The 19,194-nt window shown below is 40.4% G+C and overlaps 1 protein-coding gene across 7 annotated transcripts in view; it reads left to right on the top strand.

Moving 5' to 3' along the window:
- The window catches only part of LOC311519000 (uncharacterized protein), a 152,063-nt gene that overhangs the window by 17,296 nt on the left and 115,573 nt on the right, over positions 1–19,194 (top strand). For all 7 annotated transcript variants that reach the window (XM_084625114.1, XM_084625116.1, XM_084625119.1 and 4 more), the window contains exons 5-8: positions 4,098–4,142; positions 7,469–7,504; positions 12,033–12,086; positions 15,388–15,423. In XM_084625114.1, the coding sequence (XP_084481240.1) occupies positions 4,098–4,142; positions 7,469–7,504; positions 12,033–12,086; positions 15,388–15,423 (171 nt within the window). The remainder of the gene's footprint in view (positions 1–4,097; positions 4,143–7,468; positions 7,505–12,032; positions 12,087–15,387; positions 15,424–19,194) is intronic.

Here is a 19,194-nt window from a genome sequence, read left to right as displayed (position 1 = left end):
CTATACCAGTAGCTCCCAAATTTCATTGGTTCACATACCATCACCTTAAAAAATTGTTGCAAAATGAATGGCTAGACCATATAGCTCACGTACCACCAGTAGTACAAATAGCACTGTTTAGGAACCTCTGATCACACATCTTACAAAATACCTTTTCTTCCTTCCCCCAATTGACTGTAGCCTGTGTAAATATGTGTAGTTCTGATGCCTGTACGATTATAATCTCATATGGAAACTCTTAATCTATTGTTAACATCCCTAATGGCCACAGATGGCTGTGGACCATGCTGTTAGTGGGAGAAGCTGATTTCATTTTAATAATTCCTAAGTGGAAAAGAATTAAGCATTAAAGAAAATGAAAACATGAGTCACTGGTATATTTTCAACTGGAGATTCCCAAAGTTCACCTATACATGTAGGTGAATCACCTGCCTGCTCATTCCTCTCTCTTACTTGGTTTACATCTGACTCCTATGGTGGAACTTTTTTGAATTCTCATGGGGTCATCTGCTTTCTTTGAAGTAGCATTTACTGTAGATGGGATGCATTCACAGACATTTCACTCTGCTTCTGTCTGAAGTGTTCTACAGGCTTGAGGCTATTACCCTCCTCTGGCATGGTGCCGATCAGGACAGACAGGCTTCATGCTTGTTCACTAAAATGTAGAGCTCATTTACAAGTCGTAACTGAAAATATGGTGCAAGATGGCTTAGAATTTCAGCCACTCAAATCCTCTGATTCATTGAAGTCTTTATTTATTGTATTTAAAACTCCTGTTGAATGCTGTTCAGCTGATAATTATTGTAGTAGCTAAAGAAAGAAAAAAACTATACAATTATCTAGCCCATACCCATTAGATTATCAAGTCCATTCACCTTTGTTCCCAGTGGATTGACCCCATGGTGGGCACTGATATAGACCTGAAATTCAGGCCCTAAGAGAATATGTTGCCATTCTTAATCAACAGGAACTACTTGCAAGCAATTGTTTTGAGTCAGGGAATTATTATTGTTGGTGATGTATTGAGACATCTCAGACAACACACAGACAGATATGCTCCCTGCCCAACAACTTGCAGTTGAAATGTTTAGATGAGTGATGTGCTGTCAAAAAGTTATCAAGGCCCCATCAAAAAAATTCCACCTTCATCAGTGATGCATGTGATATTCCCTGGTTAACGTACTACCACACAATCCTAAACCACCCCCCGTGCATTAATTCTATTCTCTGTCTTTCCCAGAAATCCTATCAGCTCCATACATCCCCTCGCTAGCAAGTCTTTCCCCTGCCACTCAGTCTAATACTTCCTGACCACTCATGGTTTCAGTTCACTGAAGCCCCTCTAGAGCCCTCCTCTATCAGTTTCATCACAGCAGTAGCACTTGTCCAAGTAAGTTATCCAGGAGTTCTAGGCTGTGGGGTGGTTGGTCACTTAGATCCCCTTTGGTTTATGTGGTAATCAGGTCTCCCTAAGTGCTGGAGGTTCCCCTCGTTGATTGGTTGGAAGGAGGGAGCAATGATGGTGGTCTTTGAGAAGGAGTGGATTTTCCTGGATTGGTAGGTGAAGCAGAAGAAGTCCAGACTTACTCCAAATTGAAGCTCTTTAAACTCTGGGCTAGGGCTATGTAGGCAGTCACTGAGAGGGAGAAAGGCAGGTTCCAGTGTCTTTGGGACTTAACTCAGTGAAGCAGCAGCTTGGCCCTTGCCTTCTCCTTGTGTGTTGTTAGAGTGGCTGATGGGGTGGGAGGGGACCACTAGGACTATCTGGAACATTCCTTATGCACACCTAGAGGCACTTGGAAGGAGGCAGTTTCCCTTGCTAGTAGCCACTGAGAATGTGGCAGTAGTGGGCTCCATGAGAAAGATGTGAACAGGCAGCTCTGGCCTTAGCAAAACAATATTTTGCTGCTTCCTCCCCAAATCTCTGCTCATGATTAACACATGATTATACAGAGGATTTGAGGGAAGGTTAACAAGATTAATCTGTGAAATATATCAGAAACTTAATTGTTTTACTAAAAATTGTGTGCGCTGGAAGAAGACTGGGAATGTTTGTTTAATCACAATGAAATATACACTCATTCATAACTGCATATTGCTCAACTGTCTGAGGTGTCTTACTCTTCTACTATAGTAATTCATATTAGCTAGTAAATCTCCCTACTCAACTAATTGTTTTTAAATTCTGGTACATCTGCTAGCATGACAACAGACTACACGGAGATTGGTCTCTCAGTGACTTTAATTGTGTTTTTTTGTTCTGATGATGGAAATTCTCACACATCAGATGCCACCTGCTACCTCCCCTATTTCCACTCTTTTGAACCCTTGCTACGGGCAGCAAATGGGACTTTAATTGTCATCCATATAAGACACATTGGCTTAAAAGTCCTGTTGTTGTGTCAAATGTGCAAGACCCAAGTCAAGCAGCCAAATGCTGTTCTCAGTTACATTTTGGCCAATAATAGCATGGTCAGTAGTTCCTCTTCTGCTGATCAAGAACCATTCTGAATGTAAAATACTGAAAAAACGTCTAATGACCACTTTCAGTATGCAGCTTTCTGATATCTGACATTTCTGTTCATCTTTTCTCTCACTCTAGCTTCCAATTAGCTTTTTAATAAGGAGCAAAAGTAAGAAGAAATTATAAGATATGCAAACTGCAACTTCCATCCGAGGCAAGGTTTGCAAATCTCTGCGTGGCTTGGACAGAAGGAAGGGTTCTTTTTTGGCTTACCTGATAGAGCTTCTGCACGTTGTATGAGACCTTTGATTCTGCTGTGTTTCTGTACAAGACCCATACACAGCATAGTACAGCCATAGGACCTGGTTAAGTCCATGCTAGCATCTGGCCACCAGCTAAGGGAGAGTAAGGTATATGATTAGTGTTCATCTGGGTTTACAATGGGAAGCATCTACTTTGGTATCTTTTTATCTTAAATTTGTGAATCAAGGATCCTGTTGAAGCATCTAAAGATTATAGTGGGTCCTGCTGGTTTAAGTCCAGCCTAGTTAGCAGACCACAATATATGTCCTATACTTTGGCGTCCTTAAACTCTGTCATTGGATTGACATGATATGTGGTTAGCATATCATCTACCATATAGAGGCAGGATTCAAAGAATATGGTTATCCACAGATGCTGAGACTATAGCCTATGTTTGTAACCTCTAGGTTAGATTGTAGTAATGTTTTGTTTTATGGCCTCCCCAAGAAAAGGGTGCATTAGCTTCAGTTTATAAAATGATGCCTCCCAAAATAGAATTGACTCCAGGTGGACTTGACATGTCAGTGCAGCATTAGCATTAGAACCAGAGTATATTACATTTCCACTGAGCTGAGTTGAAAGCTGCTTTGCTTTGGGGATCTTTTTACTCCTTGATATACTTGCCTAGCTCCCACTGAAATTAACAGGAGACTTATAGATACAAACTGCATAGAGCATCCTCCTAAGAGAAGATAGTCAACAATTTGAAACCTATGTATTTACCTGAATTGCTGCCTGTGTATAAATTTAGATTGTTCAGCATATCTGAAGTTGACCTATAAGCTATTCTAAGATATACATTATGCTAAAAATCTATGGAGAAGCTGTGTAAAGTTATCACGAACCCTGAAAGTAGAATCATTCCAGACCAAGGTTTGAAATATTTAGTCAATTAACTTAAACTCAAACTTACCATGCTCTGAAAGAGAATATTGGGACATTCTTGTATAATGGTTTATTATAAACCTCCTAGGGATACAGTTGCATGAAAGGCATTATATAAGCTTAATGTTTTTTTATCACCCTGTGTGTAGTTTAGCTGTTATTTGCAGCTACTGTGTACTTCTAGTTTACTTCAAAAGAATGTTGATCGAGGCCTGAGGAAAAGCTCGAGCTACCCGTACTAGAAAGGGGTAAAAGAATAAAGCACTGCTTAGCTGTTTCACTGAGATACACCTATGCTAGCTGCCAGATGCTTATTTCTAGTTTGAATTCAAAATTGATCCTTTTAGCCAGTACAGATAAGAATAAAACCAGATCATGTTTGTTAAAATATTTGGGTTTTTTAAAAAATAAAAATGTGTTTAACTGTACTTTAATTCTTTTCAAGAGCCAGTAAAAGAAAAGCCTTCATTTCCACATTTAAAGAAAGAAGGTAAGTTGTCTCCTTACTCTACAACATGCTGGTATATTGATAACCTATACTGGAATATGTCTGCCTTTAAATATTCACTAATAACTACTGTAAACTTACAGTGGAGATGTTTCACAAGCCTCCAAAACTGACAAGTGATTCTGTTAGCTGTGGTTTATTGATTGTAAAATTTTTAAGGGGTCTTTATAGGAAAGGCTATGGCCAAGATTGTTAGAAGTAACTTGGGATTTTGGGTGCTTTAGTGTTCGGCAGGTTCCAGTGTCAGAACAGAAGGGGTTGGATTACCAAAGGTGTCCTCCGCACTTTCTGATAAAAGGCCCTTTTAAAGTATCTCAAGTTGGGCACCAAAAAAAAAAAAAAAAAAAAAGGAAAAAGCACCAATCACTTTTGAAAATCTTGCTCTATATTTTAACTGCTGCACAAAATTCTATCAAGATTTCCACTTTATTGCTTAATGTAAAGTATCAGTGGACCATCTTTTTGAAAATAATCATTTTAAAAAGAAACAAAAACTATTTTCATTATTGCTGGAGATCAATAAGTCTCTACAGCTAACATCAAAGACAGTTTGCTTATTGCTAAATCTATCTGCTGATCAAGGAATGTCCAATAGGCATCTGGAACAGTATTCCCACTCTGTGCCAGCCTGATGGCCATGGTTCCTGATGCTATTATATAGCTTCCAGGAAGCATACTCAACCATCTTCTGATGTAAGGAACACACATTCATAAGGAAAGATTTAAAGGGACCAAATGTGAAAGTTCTCCAGACAGCTCTTCCTGGGCTGATAGGCAAAGAGATCCAATAAAGGCGAGGAATATAGACGAACACCTATACATCACCTAATACTGATGGGGAGAAGTATAAGCTAATTTTTTTTCTATGAACACCTGAAAGAGAGAATCAGTCAGCCAGGGAAGATCAGTAAAAAAAGCCTATTAGGAAAAAATGGCAATTATGTTTGTGAGGGCCAGAAATAATGAAAGGCTATTTTCCCCCTGCAACAAAATACTGTCATGATCAAGGCTGACAACATCTCTATCAATAGGTTGTTCTGTATCTTTATTTTAGTGTTACATTGTTGTCCTGTTTTGATATTACGGGTTGCCTGGATACAGGGATGGAAGGGTTAGGAGGAACTTAAGTCCTGCTCCTGTGTGCTGGAGTTATTACTTGCTGTGTCCCAATAAATGTTTTGATTTCTATAAGCGAGTATTACAATACTCTAAAAGCTAACTCCTGGACACATTAAAGAGAGTGACAAAACTCTCACTTACTTCAATTGCACCAGGATTTGACCTGATTTATTGGTCTCCTTTCCATTCTCCTGTTTTCCATTCTCCTTAAGAGTTTCAGAATCCATTCATCCTAACATTTGCAGTCATATAGGAGAATTATACTTGCTTAAGAAACAGTTGGGACAAGCTTTCCAAAAATTGGATTCCTAAATCGAGGCCACAAAATGCATATTTAGGCACCTGAATAAGTGACCTGATTTTCAAAACTGCTGAGCACTTTCAGAAACTTCTGTGAGAACTATAGGATGTTTAGCACTTTGCAAAATTAGGCCACTTAGTTAGGACTGAGATTTTCAGTGTGGCCTATAGGAGTTAGGTACCTAGGGAAAAATTTTCAAAAGCAGCTATGTGACTTAGGAGCCTAAATCCCTTTTGAGAATTTTGCCTCCAACTCACGTTAACTTTCAAAATTCCAACCCAAGTGCCTGAATATGGATTTAGGAGTGTAACTTCAAGCTACCTGGTTTGAAAATCTTGGCTTCAGTATTGCTTCTGTATTGCTATATGTTGTTAAAATCAGCCATCTTGAATTTTTCTGCTCTGAAACATAAGAACAAATTGTAACAATTTCTGAATGGAAAAACAATTTAGATATTTGCTTAAATTTTACTATTTCTTACATACTTAAGATGAGTGGAAAAACACATTGATGCCTTTAACTGTAACCTGCTGCTCTAAAATATATTAAGGAATGTTGACCTAGTAAATGATGCCTTATATGGAGAAAAAATGAAAGCGAGAGCTTGGGGGCTTTATTTAGATCGTGTCTGTTGTTGTAAATGATGCTTCCAGTTTGTTTATTTTTTTTATAACCTATAGCAATGGCAGATTATGATGATAAACGATTCATATCGCTGCAATATACACCTTTTAAAATTTCCATATCTGGCAACGACTAGGCACTTCTTAAAGGCTTCAGTAGACCCCTTAGCTAGATAACATGGCTGTAAGCTGCTTCATGATTAATTTCATCTAAATGTGGTAATTATGCTTTGAAGTAACGCCTGCAAAGCACGCTTTCCCAGAAAATTAGTGGAAGCAGAGGATTAACCCAGAAACATTTTGGTTCAGAGCAGCATATCACCCAAATATAAATGTGTTTCTCTTGGAATTTTTGAGACTTTTTATTAGAATGCTTGGCAGTCACTGATGTTAGCTTATCTCATATCAACCTTCTGATGACAATTGAGACATCAATTTAAACTCAAGCAACTCTGTATTGTTGTTAGTAATGGTCTAGTCCTGTTTTGCAGCTTCAAGTCTACTCTATTTTGATGGCTTTCATGCTGGAATAATATTTCTAGTGTTAGTGTTTAAGGAAGCAATTAATATATAATTTATTTATGTTAACAATCTAAACACTAGTTCTTTCTATTTTCCTACTGTCACTCCAGCAGTTTCTTCATGTTTCATATGTCACAGGTTAATTAAAATAGCAGAGAGGGTATTTAAGTGTTACCAATCAGGTGGTCAATGGGACGTAACTGCCATAGCTGGGTGCCCAACTAAAAATCCTCAAAGCAGGTAGTTCAGTTCATTATAACCAATAGGCCACCTTTCACCAAATACCTCTCTGTCCAGCTCTCTCACACACCATACAGATCAACCCACAAGACATCCCCTTTACTCACTCATCATGAATAAAATCTTATCTGTGTGCAGAGTTGCACCAGTTTAACTAAAGGTATGACAAGCTTAAGGTTTAGATAAACGAGTGCAAAAAACTGTGTGGTCAGGCTTATTTTGATTTTGTTTAAGTCAATCAGTAACAGGTTTTACCTACTCTTAAATAGATTCGTGCTCTTAAATTAAACCAAAAAAACTGTGTTCACACCACTTTTTGCACTGGTTTAGTTTAAATTTATATCTGATGTTAAATTGGTGCAACTTTCTTGTGAAAAGGACCCTAAGTAACTCATCCCAAAGCACATCCAAACAACTCAACCCCACAGCAGCCACTTCTATTGTAATTGTCTGTCTGTCTGTGTTTGTGTGCATATACTATAATTTAAAAAAATACTTTACAGGTGAGAAAGAACCTGTCGTGTCCAAAGAACCTAAAAGTAAGACTCTCTTACATGATTTGATATTTTTTTCCATATCAACTGTTTTAAACATGTTGCAGTGTTCCCAAATAATGGTTATTAAAAGTGTTGAAGATGCAAAGAAGAAAGTAGCTTCACCATTTACCATTGAAAAATGACATGTTTAGCCTTCAGCTGCTTCCTCCTTTCTAAACCCATTCACACACTGTTTCTAATTCCATGCTCTTTCTTGCCGCTGACAGTTTTGCCTCCCTCATTTTTTTAATCACATGTCTACAGTAGCCAAGGTTTTAACAGGGAAGGAAATGTCAAAAATAATCTCAGTTGCACTGTGTTCTCAGTGGCTGTGAGCTTGGTAGCAGGCTTATGCGCTGACAGGTTTCCAGAGAAATGCCCAAGTACTCTCAAATTGCCAAATAAATGGTGCCTATTCACAACCCCATAGATCATAACCTTGCATTTGAAGGAGTTCTGAGTGCGCAATGATCTCAAAACAATGTTTCAAGAAAACAGCATAGTCAACAGGGTAGCCCAGGAACCTTTGTTTCTACAGGCTTGTAACAAGTAGTGCTCCCCCATAGTTAACACACTTATCATACATCATTATAGAGGTCAATCTTCAAGTGATCAGATTCTTTGTGTTTGTAACCCTTCTGCCCATCAGAGTTGGCAGCAACAAGGGCCGGGTTCAATATCTAGGGGATCCATTCCAATAACACAATGCAAACTGGCTCGAGCCCCCACCCAATGACCTGGGACAAATATATACCACCCCCGCTGGGCGCCTCCAAGAGGCAATACTTCCCCTCTCGCAAGCACATAGTCTGAGTGTAGCAAAAAGCCTTTTAATAACAGAGAGAAACAATGTGGCATTATGTTGGGGAAACACCACCAACAGGATTCATAACACAACCCATGAGCAAAAAAACCCACCTCAAGCAAATTGGGGCATGCCCTTTTCCCTTTGGTTCTTGAGTCCAGCAACCCCAAATCACCCAAAGTTCCAAAAGTCCAATGACCCAAAAGTCTCTGTCCCTGGTCAAGGCAGCCCCAGAGTTCGAAAGTTTATCTGCAGAGCTTTACCTCCCAGCCTGGGTGGAGATGGGGGCGGGGGTAAGGGGCACCTTACATGATCTGAAGCTGACCGCCCCACAGCTCCATAGGCCTTCGCTCCGCTCCGCTCCACCAGCCGCCCCACTAACTGCTTTGCTCAGCTCCGCTCCGTGGCCCACAAGCAGCTCCCGCTGTCCCACGAACTTCTCCACCAGCCGGTCCACGAACTGCTCCGCGTCCCACAAGCAGCTCCTGCCATCCTACGAACTGCTGCACCAGCCTGTCCACAAGGCACTCCAGCCGTCCCACAAACTGCTCCACAATATATCTTCAGGCTCCCCCACTACTTAACACAACGCTCAGTGATTTCAGCTCTTAGGTGAATTCAGCTTGTAGTAGGGGAGCCTCAGTGCTGGTGCACTGTTAGCCCAAAGTGACCTCAGCAGCCTGTAACTAGACTCCTAATGAAATCAAAATTAGCTCTGATATTCCACAGTGGAGAGAGGAGGAAGTGCAATTAGCATGTAAGGGGCCCATGCCACCAAGTATTAATACTTGTCCCCAACCTCTCTCAATTCACAGAGTTTTGGAACCCATGACCCTTGCCTAGCGAGTGCTACTTAGTTGATGGTGAGTCCCTCCATCATAACAAAAGGCCAAGTACAGTTCCAAGCACAGTTCCCATAATCAGGGTAATAACAATTTATTCTTCCTGCCCCAATAACAGAGACACTGGGGGTCCCACAGCAGCCAAAGTGACCATTTGGGCAGCTATAGCCTCATTCTAGGCGGGGTGGGTGTGCCTATGCAAATGAGATCGGCCCCTAAAGTTCTTTTCCACAACTTGCCACACCTCACCACCAGATGTCAGGGTGGAGCTCATCTGACACTGCTTAATCTTGAATGTGTGGTATATTTTTAAAGATTATAGAATATGTTAATCTCTGAAGGATCATGCTTGTCTCAAATGCTACCTATGAGTAAAAATTTCACGGATACTCATGGTTTCGGGAATGCCCAACCAGTCTTTCAGATCCATGCCTGATCTTTTCTGGGCTGTGTCGAAGGGATTTCAACCATTCTGCAGCAAGTGTCTCCCATCTTCCCAGCACCTTATGGAGGTATCTCCCTTGGGAATCAAGATCCATGCTTTGAGGAGGCCCGTTCATCATGATCCTGCCCAAGCCTGGCATGAAAACTAATCAGATAATACAAACCAAGAGTCCAGTCCTACAAATAGCAAGGCATGTGGGTAACGTTATTCATACGAGTTATCCTATTGAATCAATGAGATGACTCACAGGAGTAAAACTACTCATGTGCCTGTTTGCTGTATTACTTTTTTCACTATAACAAAGTCAGGCTGGACAGACGTAAGACAGTGGTGGAAAGGAGGTATATTAGCTCTAGAACAGTAAAGGTCCTTTTCCCTATAAGTTGAAAAGAGGTTACCTCAGGTCAACTAGGGACACCTGAGTCCAATTAAGGGTTGCCTGACACCTTTAAAAACCCCACCTCCAGTGAGAGAGGAGGAGAGACAAGTTACTGCAGGGCTAGTGACAGCACGGAGAAAGGCTTCTCCAGGGTGGAAGGCCACCCTCCTCCCTACAGGGGAAGCTACGTAACTGACTGCCTGTTTAGGGAGAGGACTGGCATAATAACCAGGCCACCTGCCTAGTGACATTGGAACAATGTGTATAGTGGAGGTGCTGAGAGCCACCGAACAAAACTGTAAACCCTATATATGATGGAAACCACTTCAAGCCATAGGATGCTGCCATGTCCCCAGCACCACTGCATATGCCCCCATGGAGGGGGTAGGAAAAAGTATCTCCCTTTGTTTTATGTTGTGAATTTGTTTCTTTTTGTTTGGCGGAGGAGTGCTCCTGGGCTGGCCCCAAGTCCTTCCTGGAAAATATTGGGAAATAAACCTAGGATGACCAGATGTCCTGATTTTATAGGGACAGTCCCGATTTTTGGGTCTTTTTCTTATATAAGCTTCTATTACCCGCCACCCCCGTCCCGATTTTCACACTTGCTGTCTGGTCACCCTAAGTAAACCTCAAGTGGGAAAATAAACACCATCTGGCATGGGGGGCCCCCACTGCCAGGGGGGAAGCGCTGAGCCTGGTGAGATGGAAGAGGTGCCTTGCCACAGCACATAGTCCCTCTGACTTGCGAATCCCCTTAAAGAGTAGTTCCAGAGGCAGCTGCCTTTATGGGATATCTTGGCAGCCTGGCTCCAGTGGAGCTGCATTGCCTGAGAATTGGAGGGAGAGCAAAGACATCATCAGAGCCCATGGGGAGGACCTATAATTCTAGTGAATCCCTGAGATCTGTAGGATTTGTGGATTGAACCTCCTCTTCTTTTGCAGGAGTGGGGACCTGGATAGAAATGCTAAGAAAACCCTCAAACAAGGTCTCCTCCTGTAGATCTTAATAAAGGAGGGATGATCCCCCAGGAGTAATTATAGTGCTCTAGAACTAATTTACTGCATAGTTTTAAATGGATACAAACAAACCAATCCCACACGCATTAAACTTTATATTTTGTTTTCATTATGTTTTACAAGGCATTCTGATGCATCTTTCATGAACTTCTCAATATACTAGAGAGGAAGAACTGGAAATTGAATTTCTGATTTAGCCATAGTTTTTTTTTTCTTTTTAATAACATTGTGACAGATGTGAAGGATTAACTAACATTTTGTTGGCATTCTGTAATTCAGATTATGATTAAAATGATTAATTATTTCCTTTTGCAATATGAAAATGTGAACTGTAAATCAGAGAATATATATATATTGTTTTAGTTGACAAACCAAATTCCATTAGGAAAACCAGTACGCTTTGGCTTATGACTATTTGTTAAATTATCTTGGTTTAAGCACAATCTGTTCTAGCAGTTGCTAAAGATGCAAAGGATTAATTAAACTCTAGTACACAGTGGATGAACCCAGTGGACTCAGTCTGGTTCTTTTGTGCAGTGTTTGGACAAGATTATTGGAGCGCTTCTAGAGGTACCCTTTCTTTTCACAACTTTGAAGTATGCTCCATGTGGGGTTCCTTTGCCCCAACCCAGAGAGAGTTTGTCCATATGCTATGAGAGGAACAAGACCAGCGGAGCTACAGTTACATGGATTGACTGGCCTTGCTCCTCTGTGTAGAGAGACTCAGCAGCTGCAGGGTCTAATGCAGTAGCAACAAAGCAGTGGCTCCAGGATCACTCTTCAGCGGGGGGAGAAGGAAGCCACTGGCTCATGATAATATATGACAGGCTACTCGAAAAAAACCCAGTTTTGCTGATTGTTTTCATGCCTGTGAATTAGTGGAGTGTGTCTGGGCACGTCTATTGTTCTGATGATCTCTTTTCTTCATTCTTCACTAAGAAATATGCCAAGGGCTATATTTTTCATTTGCAGACTTCCTTTATACTTCTGTATTTTCATGCTATAACACTTTACAGTAATTTATTTAATTTGTTCTCTTTAAGAGCCAGCAAAAGCTCCCACAGCCAAGCCAGTCACTATAAAAGTAGCAGCACCAGGTAAAGGATAAAGAATAACCTTCTCTCTCTATTTTCAGTGTATTTCACATATTTGTAAAGCTTGTTTATTGCATCATAGCACCATCTACTGGATTATACAAAAGGCCACTGATGTAGTTGCTGTGACACTAAGTATGTGTTTCAGAATAGCAGCCATGTTAGTCTGTATCCGCAAAAAGAACAGGAGTACTTGTGGCACCTTAGAGAATAAGAAATTTATTTGAGCATAAGCTTTCATGAGCTACAGCAATTCTCTAAAGAGAACAGGGCATAGGGCAGATTCCTAAGACACTAAGATCTAATGGCCTCTGATACCTACTTCAGCAGTGCTCTGAAAGTTGCAAGAATATCTTGAATCTCTCATGGCACCTACAAAATTGCAAGGATGTATTTTTAGCAGTATTAGAGAAATGGGCGGAAGCCTAGAAAGTAGATTTGGATCAGAATATAGGATGTGAAAAGCCAAAGACCAGAGATTTGTGAATTCAGGGTTTTAGAGCACTTCATCATAAAATAAAAGCTACCTGAAAACCTACTTTGAACCATAGTCTCTAAAAGTTGGGCTCCTAAATCCATGTTTAAGCACCTAAAAGAGTAGTCTAATTTTTAAAAACTGCTCATCACCAACAGTTGCCACAGACAGCAACAGGAGCTGCTGGGTCCTCAGAACTTTTTGAAAACCAATCCATTTATTTAGGTGCCTAAATATGACTTTAGGAACCCAAAGTTAGACACCCAGCTTTTTTCGACAAAATTCATATCTGAATCCAGGCTGGATGTTAAAAACCCACACATTTTGATTGAGTAGGTTTTATTTCATGCCCATTTCTAAATACTGCACCTAGAGTTTTGGGTTTCAGTTTAAATTATTAAAACCTAATAAAACTACCGCCCAACCAGGTATTTTTTCAGTGTTCACTCTTTTGAGTTATGTTACAACAACAACGAAATGGGGATTTTCAAGTGAAAACTGTAGGTAAACCAAAGTATAAAAAACAAAATATTCATTTGAATTTTAACTACCTCACTTTAATTATCTCACCCAATTTGTGTTCACTTTTCAAAAAATTTCTAATGAATGAGCTTAGTAACAGGAATGTTTGTGAAATTTAAGGTAAATATTTGATAAAAGGGAAAACTGGTACGGCTTACTATTGAGAAATAAAACCATCTGGTCAGTTCTGGTATATTCCTATATCTCTGTATTGCTCTTTTTGGTTTGTGTTGTTTCTCCTATATTTTTCCTTATCCCCACCCCACAAAAAAAATCCACTCTCTGAATATTAATTCGCATAATTAAAAGTTGATTATTTTTACAGCTTGAATCTTGTATTTTTAAACAGAAAAAGCAAAAAAATGTTGAGGTAATTTTGAAGCCTAATAGAGTTCCTCAACAGGAAATTGATGGCACTTCTAGGTGACCAAGCTCAGTAAATATACAGTATTTGATTTTCAAAGCTAATATTCCAAATTTTTCCCGGTGTTCCTTGTACAAACTCTCTTTAGCTATCAGAATTTTGTCTGGCATTTGGCTTCAAACAGGAAATGAAAACTAGTTTGATGGGTACGTGCAATTGTTGTTGCTGTGAAAGGAGAAGCAGCAGTACTTAAGGAAACTGGTTCTAAAGCAGCAGTAAAATCCCAGTTCCTGCAATCTGTCTCTGGTGTATTACATAGGCCTGGAGCATTAATATTTCTTCTGCACTGCAGAAAGGAATCTTACTAGAATTCGTTTTTTTCAATGGAAATTCACCCCGAAGGACAGGAAACCATCTGCAAAACAGATCTTTAAGGCTCCTGGAGAGTATGTTCTGAATAAAAGAAAAGGAGGACGTGTGGCACCTTAGAGACTAACAAATTTATTTGAGCATAAGCTTTCATGAGCTACAGCTCACTTCATCGGATGCATTCAGTGGAAAATATAGTGGGGAGATTTATATACATGCAAGTGTTGTTGCTGCATTTAAGTTCTCAAACATAGAGATTCAGCTGGATCAGACAGATTTGCAAGAATGGAGTTTTTACTATTGCTTGACAGTCTTCTCAATTCAGAACAACTACCAGAATGCAATACATATAGTGAACCTACAATTAACATTAACCAAACCAGCCTCTATGTGGCATTTTAAATGAAATGCCCTCACATTCCAAATGATGCATATTCTGATGCCTGCTTTGAAAACTAGTAATAGTCCTAAACCAAAATCCTAGCTCCAATTAAATTCCACTGAAATTGGGGAATTGGATCCAAATTATTCTGCTCAATCCAGCTCTACAAAGACCTGGCTGTTTTTAAAATAGCCTCTGAAGAAACTTGTTGCATATTACTCAGTAGCTTTTGTACTGTCATTTACCTGCTTGATGACTTTACTTTGTAAACCTTGATCTTTCCCATCTTCCACTTTAACCCATGTAAATGGTGTCACTTATTAAAGAGAAAATGCTGAGCTCCGATTCCCTCTTGAGTGCTGTTTTGGGGACTCCTCCCAAGCCCCGAAGTTCCCTGATTACTTAGTGCGGAATCATCAGTTCAGGTCTTTCAAAGAATAAAATAAATAAAACTCAGAGCTGGGGCCTACTTCAGATGCTCAAATATATAAATGCAGTTGGTTGCTTTTAATCTTGCCATGGTTTCTCTTGGATAATTGTTCTAAAATGGTTTTTCATTTTTTCATGCACCCCTGATTCTTCCAGATTTTGGCCCAAAACAGAAGGAAAAAGCGATGAAATATGACAAGAAAGACTGTTTTTGAGGTAGTTACAGCCTGATGGGAGGCAGGGAATACTGGAAATCTGGTAAGAGGGCCTGTTGTGACCAGATTTCCAGTTCAGTTCTATAGACTCAGATCATTCTGATAAATCTCCAGAGTTATGAGCATTTATCAGAACTGAACGTTCACTCTCTTTAAAAATGGAATATGCTACCTCTTTGTGCATTTAGCATTTCCCAGGCTAGAGTGGAAATGAGAAACTTTCTTATAAACCTGGTTTAAGTCTTTTGATAGCACTACATGTCAACAGAGTCGATACAGCACTAGTCCATCTTACAAAAAACTCTCCCCACCCCCCAGTACAAATTCTGAAATAACAACAACAAAAAGATTTACCCATATGGAACATTATCTTCCCTTAGGAAATATAAAATCAACACTTACATGTTCAAGAAAATTTAATTAGTTTTTGCAAGAATTATTGAGATGTTCAATAGCCGAACATGTCTAGATTGTAAAAGTGATTGTTGTCTAAACTGCCAAAGCTCCACTGTTGACTGATTATAGCTACATAATTATTTTATTTTTAGTTTCCAAGACAGCAGCAGCAGCTAAAACAGCAGAAGGTAAGAAAAGACATCTTTGCAGGTCATTTTCACCTGTAAAATTTTGCTTTCTTTGGGAAGAAATGTAGCAAATAAACAAAATTTATGGGACTACAAAATATGCTTTGAAGGGGAAAAAATGTCCTTTAAATATCTGAGTGCTAGCAAATATTTTTCTGCTGGTCATCTGTAGGAAACTATTAAGAGGAATGGGAAATGCTTAAAAGCATCGATAAAACACACAACTACCATTAAATGTTAAGATCTATTTCTTGTTTAAATCACAGGAATAATGTAAAAATGTATGTATAAGAGGTGCAAATATTTCAAGTCAATCATCAGCAGGTGGCTCTATAGATCCACCTGTTAATCTTACCATTTCTTACCATAACACTTCCAAGATCTGTCTTTTTTTTTTTAATCAGTCAACATCGCTACATCTCTTGTGCAGACCTTACCTCCTTCTTATATAGCTACAGCACATGGAAGAAACTGTGCTGATTGACATATTGGGTGGTGGAGTCAAGGCTCTGCCCAGTTCCTACCTATCTGCTCTTGGGAGAAGGAATAGGCCTGGGAGGCTATGCAGAGGCTCACGCCTCAGTCCCCTTATGTCTCTATGGGCAGGTATAGGGTAAGCCATGATCTGACTCTGAATAGGAAAGGAAAAATTAATATGTAATCTGTATCATAATGTATACACACAAGAGGGCAGAATTAAGGTTTCAAAGGCATTTTGTTTTTCATCTTCCAACTTTTGAATGCTTCAATTTAGAACCGTAAAATCTTTAAACATAGGATTTTTTAATGGCATGTAAACTGATTTTTCTCAGAGCAATTTAGTTTGCTAATCTGATATCCAATTCTTATTCTTCTAATTTATGACAGACTTTAAAAAAATAGAATTCAAGACATTTCATCATTTTTGCTAGGATTCTGAAACACTCACCCAGTTAGCATGGTATGGCTTATTCTGAAGCAAGCTACCACCATATCCACCCATACTTTAAAATATATTTCAATAAAATTCATTTTTAAAATGAATTTTAATAATTCCTATTGTGCTATTCCTGATTGTGAAGGTGTCTATGCTAAAATAGAATCTTACCCCTTTATAAATACCACTGATTCTTGCATGTCTGTCCTAGTCAAGCATTCAACATAACTATTATGTAGGAATGATATCAGGAGGGCCAAATCGCACCTGGAGCTGCAGCTAGCCAGAGATGTTAAGAGTAACAAGAAGGGTTTCTTCAGGTATGTTGGCAACAAGAAGAAAGCCAAGGAAAGTGTGGGCCCCTTACTGAATGAGGGAGGCAACCTAGTGACAGAGGATGTGGAAAAAGCTAATGTACTCAATGCTTTTTTTGCCTCTGTTTTCACTAACAAGGTCAGCTCCCAGACTGCTGCGCTGGGCATCACAAAATGGGGAAGAGATGGCCAGCCCTCTGTGGAGATAGAGGTGGTTAGGGACTATTTAGAAAAGCTGGACGTGCACAAGTCCATGGGGCCGGACGAGTTGCATCCGAGAGTGCTGAAGGAATTGGCGGCTGTGATTGCAGAGCCATTGGCCATTATCTTTGAAAACTCATGGCGAATCGGGGAAGTCCCGGATGACTGGAAAAAGGCTAATGTAGTGCCAATCTTTAAAAAAGGGAAGAAGGAGGATCCTGGGAACTACAGGCCAGTCAGCCTCACCTCAGTCCCTGGAAAAATCATAGAGCAGGTCCTCAAAGAATCAATCCTGAAGCACTTGCATGAGAGGAAAGTGGTCAGGAACAGCCAGCATGGATTCACCAAGGGAAGGTCATGCCTGACTAATCTAATCGCCTTTTATGATGAGATTACTGGTTCTGTGGATGAAGGGAAAGCAGTGGATGTATTGTTTCTTGACTTTAGCAAAGCTTTTGACACGGTCTCCCACAGTATTCTTGTCAGCAAGTTAAGGAAGTATGGGCTGGATGAATGCACTATAAGGTGGGTAGAAAGCTGGCTAGATTGTCGGGCTCAACGGGTAGTGATCAATGGCTCCATGTCTAGTTGGCAGCCGGTATCAAGTGGAGTGCCCCAAGGGTCGGTCCTGGGGCCGGTTTTGTTCAATATCTTCATAAATGATCTGGAGGATGGTGTGGATTGCACTCTCAACAAATGTGCGGATGATACTAAACTGGGAGGAGTGGTAGATACGCTGGAGGGGAGGGATAGGATACAGAAGGACCTAGACAAATTGGAGGATTGGGCCAAAAGAAATCTGATGAGGTTCAATAAGGATAAGTGCAGGGTCCTGCACTTAGGACGGAAGAACCCAATGCACAGCTACAGACTAGGGACCGAATGGCTAGGCAGCAGTTCTGCGGAAAAGGACCTAGGGGTGACAGTGGACAAGAAGCTGGATATGAGTCAGCAGTGTGCCCTTGTTGCCAAGAAGGCCAATGGCATTTTGGGATGTATAAGTAGGGGCATAGCGAGCAGATCGAGGGACGTGATCGTTCCCCTCTATTCGACATTGGTGAGGCCTCATCTGGAGTACTGTGTCCAGTTTTGGGCCCCACACTACAAGAAGGATGTGGATAAATTGGAGAGAGTCCAGCGAAGGGCAACAAAAATGATTAGGGGACTGGAACACATGACTTATGAGGAGAGGCTGAGGGAGCTGGGATTGTTTAGCCTGCAGAAGAGAAGAATGAGGGGGGATTTGATAGCTGCTTTCAACTACCTGAAAGGGGGTTCCAAAGAGGATGGCTCTAGACTGTTCTCAATGGTAGCAGATGACAGAACGAGGAGTAATGGTCTCAAGTTGCAGTGGGGGAGGTTTAGATTGGATATTAGGAAAAACTTTTTCACTAAGAGGGTGGTGAAACACTGGAATGCGTTACCTAGGGAGGTGGTAGAATCTCCTTCCTTAGAGGTTTTTAAGGTCAGGCTTGACAAAGCCCTGGCTGGGATGATTTAACTGGGAATTGGTCCTGCTTCGAGCAGGGGGTTGGACTAGATGACCTTCTGGGGTCCCTTCCAACCCTGATATTCTATGATTCTATGATTCTATTTACTACATTGGAAGTATTGTTGTGTTACTAACATTGGATTATGACATTCCTTCAAGAACAAGGCAGGGGGAGCAAGCTAACTGTTAAACAGAGAAGTCGCTATTCAGGCTTTTATCTTTGCTAGCCACAGTGATGAAAGGAGAACTATATCTAAACTAATTGATAATTAAAAGGGAGTTTGATTTAAATGACTTAAAAATATTAATTAATCTTTAAATATTCATGGTAAATAGGCCCAATAGCCTGTGATGGGATGTTAGATGTGGTGGAATCTGCGTTACTACAGAGAATTCTTTCCTGGGTATCTGGCTGGTGAATCTTGCCCATATGCTCAGGGTTCAGCTGATCACCATATTTGGGGTCGGGAAGGAATTTTCCTCCAGGTCAGATTGGCAGAGGCTCTGGGGGGGTTTTCGCCTTCCTCTGTAGCATGGGGCACGGGTCACTTGCTGGGGGATTCTCTGCTCCTTGAAGTCTTTAAACCACGATTTGAGGACTTCAACAGCTCAGACATAGGTGAGAGGTTTTTCGCAGGAGTGGGTGGGTGAGATTCTGTGGCCTGCATTGTGCAGGAGGTCAGACTAGATGATCATAATGGTCCCTTCTGACCTTAATATCTATGAATCTGCTCTTTATGTGAGAGGCTTTTTAATGGGCTAGCCTAGTAGCTGACAAACTATAAAAGCACTGCAAATATTCACAATGAACTGTTGATTTGTAACGTTTTGGGGACCTGTTCAGCAAA

Source organism: Lepidochelys olivacea (genome assembly GCF_965140295.1).
Source record: "Lepidochelys olivacea isolate rLepOli2 genome assembly, chromosome: 3".
Lineage (NCBI taxonomy): Eukaryota > Metazoa > Chordata > Testudines > Cheloniidae > Lepidochelys > Lepidochelys olivacea.
Note: the sequence above shows the minus strand (reverse complement) of the source record. Positions and strands in the feature narration are given on the sequence as shown.